Raw genomic sequence first — 3,748 nt, forward strand, 5'->3', positions numbered from 1 at the left:
AGCAAATTCCTCTCAAATTCAGTTTCTCTAAAACAGCATAATTATTATTTAATTGATAAATTAATACTAATTTTCTAATTTCTTGATTTTGAAAAATAGCAACAAAAAAAAAAGTCAAGATTTTTTTAGTTTCATCATTTCAACAATTGGTTAAAAATCATGATTTTGATAAGAACGATTTTGGCCAATAAAACGTATGCCGTACGTAGTCCACAGTTTTCTCTAAGAAATCATGGGTTCTGACCAAAAAAGAATAAATTTAGAGATATTTCCAGAATTGGGACATCATTCCAGAGTGAAAACCACATTTTTTTCGTCTGCTCAGCTTCTTTCACGGACATTTCTATTTACCTCACTTATGTTGGCTTTGGCATGCCCATTAACCTCATTTGCATTAGTACGGAGAAACTTGAAATCAAAGTGCTTTTAGTAAAATAGATAAAACAAAAAGTCAAATAAAAGAAGAGCAAACCTTCTAAGAGTAGGTAAATGACCCTTAAAATGCTTAATTGGGGAATTATATGCAGTACACAAACAGAATACATAGCCTTTTTTGACTTGATCCTACCCCTTTTCTTAAGTTACATTTTTACTTTTTCCTTCTGTTGATAAACAAATTTATTCAATCCCAACTAAAAAACAATTAATTCAATTCAAGAAAAGTAAAATCTAAGCACAACATCCATTATCAGAGTGGACCAGCCAGCACTAAACTTTAGCATCTCTGGCTGGATAAGTGAGTGCGCGTAACTGCTCATCCTCTTGGAACTTAGCCATGTCTTCTTTCTTCAAATTAACCCACGCTTCGATCCCACCACCGGACCCAGAATCCATGAAACAAACCAGATTCTTGAACGTGAGGCTAGCAGAGCCGACCCATATCGGCTTCCCCCACCCGAAGTCAGTCTCATACAATGGAAACCTACAGAGACTGGTGAAGCTAAATGACACCACTTCACCTTTCAGAAACTCCTCCGCTCGCTGCTTCAAATAATTCACATGCGCGGTGCCTTCTAGAATCTTCCTCATGTACTCCCCGTTGACGGTCTTTATGGCATCTCTCATTTGTCCCACAAACCCATAACACTCCTCCTCGCCCTCCTCAAAAGACGTCGTCGCAGTCGCGAACCGGCTCACGTTTCCGAAATGACTCTCCGGAAGCGCCGGGTCCATTCTGGTTCGTAGGTTGACTGCGTGGAGAACTTTGTAAACTGTGTCCGAGTTGGGCTTTCCTTGCGTGGAAGCCAAGAAACGGCTCCATACAAAAGCTGACAGGGCCTCGATACGAGTAGGGCGTCTGTCAGTTGCAGATGTCGTGTATTTTGTTCGGAGAGAAGCGACGGTTGAGGCGCTGAAGACGAATCGTTTAGTAACGATTTTGTCTCTTGCGATTCCAGTCCCTGGTTTGAACCCGGATATGGATCTCGGCGGGAAGAACGTAGCCAAGTCAAAAGTGGGAGCTGTGTAATCACAATTATCCCCTCGGGAAATGGAAGCCCAAGAGTTGAGAAACATGACTAGTGACAAGGCGTCGGCGATTTTGTGCGAAATGCACACTCCGATAGCCATGCCTCCACAGTCAAAGATGTTGGCTTGGACTGCAAGAACAAAGTCGACAACACATTCCAACTCACATGGGAGTAGCTTGTTGAGTTGGTTTGGGTCCGGTTGGGATACAACATCTGAAAGTAGGCAGTTGACTCGTGCTTCGACGAAAGGAGTACCTTCATCGTTACAGTCGACAAAGGCGTTGTCGATGATCCGTCCGGCTAGCGGATAGAACTGCGTCAAAGTCTCGGATAGGGACTGCTTAACCCGGCTAGCAGACAAAGCGTTTTCGTCATTACAGTGACCATAATTAGTAGCAGGGTAGAATAGGAGCATGGGCATGAAAATGGGAGGGGCGACTTGATCGAGAAATGAAAGCTCATGTTTGCGAAGGTCGTTTGGGGTTGGAGAAGAAGGCTTGATGCAATCCCTCTCAATCACCGCAACCTTCATCTTGATCAAACTATAAAAGAACAATGATCAATAAGTAATTGGGTATGTGGAGGAGTTGTGTTAGCTTAGCTAGAACAAAGATATGGTTTTGTGTGCATATTGCATGGCTATGCAATCATTATATATAGTCCTAGAGCGCCAGGGCTGGGGCGGCTGTCCCTTTACTAGTTGACGCGGTTACATATGCAATATGGACGTTTACTTCTTCTACATGATTAACTAGGAGAGTCAGTAGGAATGAAGCTTAATGGATACTTATCACCCAAGACAAGATAAAGGTGGTAGGTTTCTGCTTTGTAAATTAAGGTGGAATCTTGTTCTAGAGGAGGAGACTTAATTTAGTTATTGACATTCAAAGTCGTTTGGATGCGGATTTTGGGGACGTATAGGATGTTATATGCACTTGTAGCCTAGATAAATGGGTTTGACTGGGTGCCATTAGTATTTGAATTTGAATATGTCAAAAAAGGAAATGGGAATATGCAACGAGGTTGGAAGACGAAAAGATTCGAGAATAGATGATAGTACGGAACGGGATTGAGTGCTTGATCACCCAACTTAAAGCATAGGGTTATGTGCTTGATCACCCAACTTAAAGCATAGGTAGGGATGACAAAAATCCCCATCGGGTAGGGTACCCATTGGGTATTCGACCTTAACGGGGAGAAATTCGGGGGAAATCGGGTAACGGGGATGGGGATCCCTAGTATTAGAATTTTGAAATCGGGTACGGAGCGGGGATGGTATTTTGATCCCCATCCCCATACCCACCCAATAAGAATTATCTGAAATATATATATATATATATATATATATATTAAATAATATATATTTATTTTTTGATATTATTTATAAATAAATATTTATGTAAACTTCGTCTTTTTGTCAATATTTAAATTCTGTTAAAACTTCGTCTTTTTGTCAATATTTAAATTCTGTTAATAAATATGTTAAAAAAAAGGTTGATTGTTTTAATAAAAAATCTTTTTCAACATGTCAATTTTCCTTCATTGAAATAAGAAATTTATTTTATTTTGAAGTTTGATTTTAACTGCATATTTTACAATCCATAATTATTTGTATAAATTTTTATATAATAAATTAGTAATATTATTAACGGGGATTGGGGCAGGTATAGGGACCTAATCCCCATGGAGATGGGGACGGGGAATCCCCAGTATCTTATTACAGGGATTGGGGCGGGTAAAGGGATGGAGAATGAAGTCGGGTATTAGGATGATAACTTAATCCCCTTACCCTACCCTCTCCATTGCCATCCGGGTTATGTCGCTGGTTTAAGATTAGAAAGGTTGCTTATATCCTCTATACTATGAGGCCCTCGACAAAAGAATGTATGTATTTGCAGATTTTCACTTTTTTTTTTTTTTTTTTTTTTTTTAGAAGGGTAGATTTCACTTTGGAATAATAACGATAGGAATTATTTAATCTTTAGTTTTGTTACAAAAAAGAAAAAACAACTAAATAGTTATTGTTCATTTATTGCAATCGTTTTCGATTAAGTTTTATTTGAAATACATTCTTTTTCTGCACTCTTTAATTGACCAAACTTTTTTTTTTTTTGCAATCGTTTCGATTAAGTTTTATTTGAAATATATTCTTTTTCTGCACTCTTTAATTGACCAAACTTTTTTGTTTAGCTGATTTTTTTGACCAAACTTTTTTGTTTAGCTGATTTTTTTGATAATATGATCCTTTGGCATAGATCATTAATTATCTTAATAATGGT

At 38.3% G+C, this 3,748-nt stretch overlaps 1 protein-coding gene across 1 annotated transcript; it reads right to left on the reverse strand.

The window, feature by feature from the left end:
* Positions 1–482: 482 nt before the first annotated feature.
* Positions 483–2,114, reverse strand: LOC112197637 (stemmadenine O-acetyltransferase). The gene has a single exon (XM_024338389.2). The coding sequence runs from the start codon at positions 1,999–2,001 to the stop codon at positions 709–711; it is 1,293 nt and encodes a 430-aa protein (XP_024194157.1). The 5' UTR covers positions 2,002–2,114; the 3' UTR covers positions 483–708.
* Between the last annotated feature and the right edge of the window lie 1,634 nt (positions 2,115–3,748).

Source organism: Rosa chinensis, chromosome 4 (assembly GCF_002994745.2).
Source record: "Rosa chinensis cultivar Old Blush chromosome 4, RchiOBHm-V2, whole genome shotgun sequence".
Classification (NCBI taxonomy): domain Eukaryota; kingdom Viridiplantae; phylum Streptophyta; class Magnoliopsida; order Rosales; family Rosaceae; genus Rosa; species Rosa chinensis.

What these genes read in the sequence shown, in the direction of transcription:
- LOC112197637 (XM_024338389.2), bottom strand. Translation starts at nt 2,001, where the DNA reads ATGAAGGTTGCGGTGATTGAGAGGGATTGCATCAAGCCTTCTTCTCCA.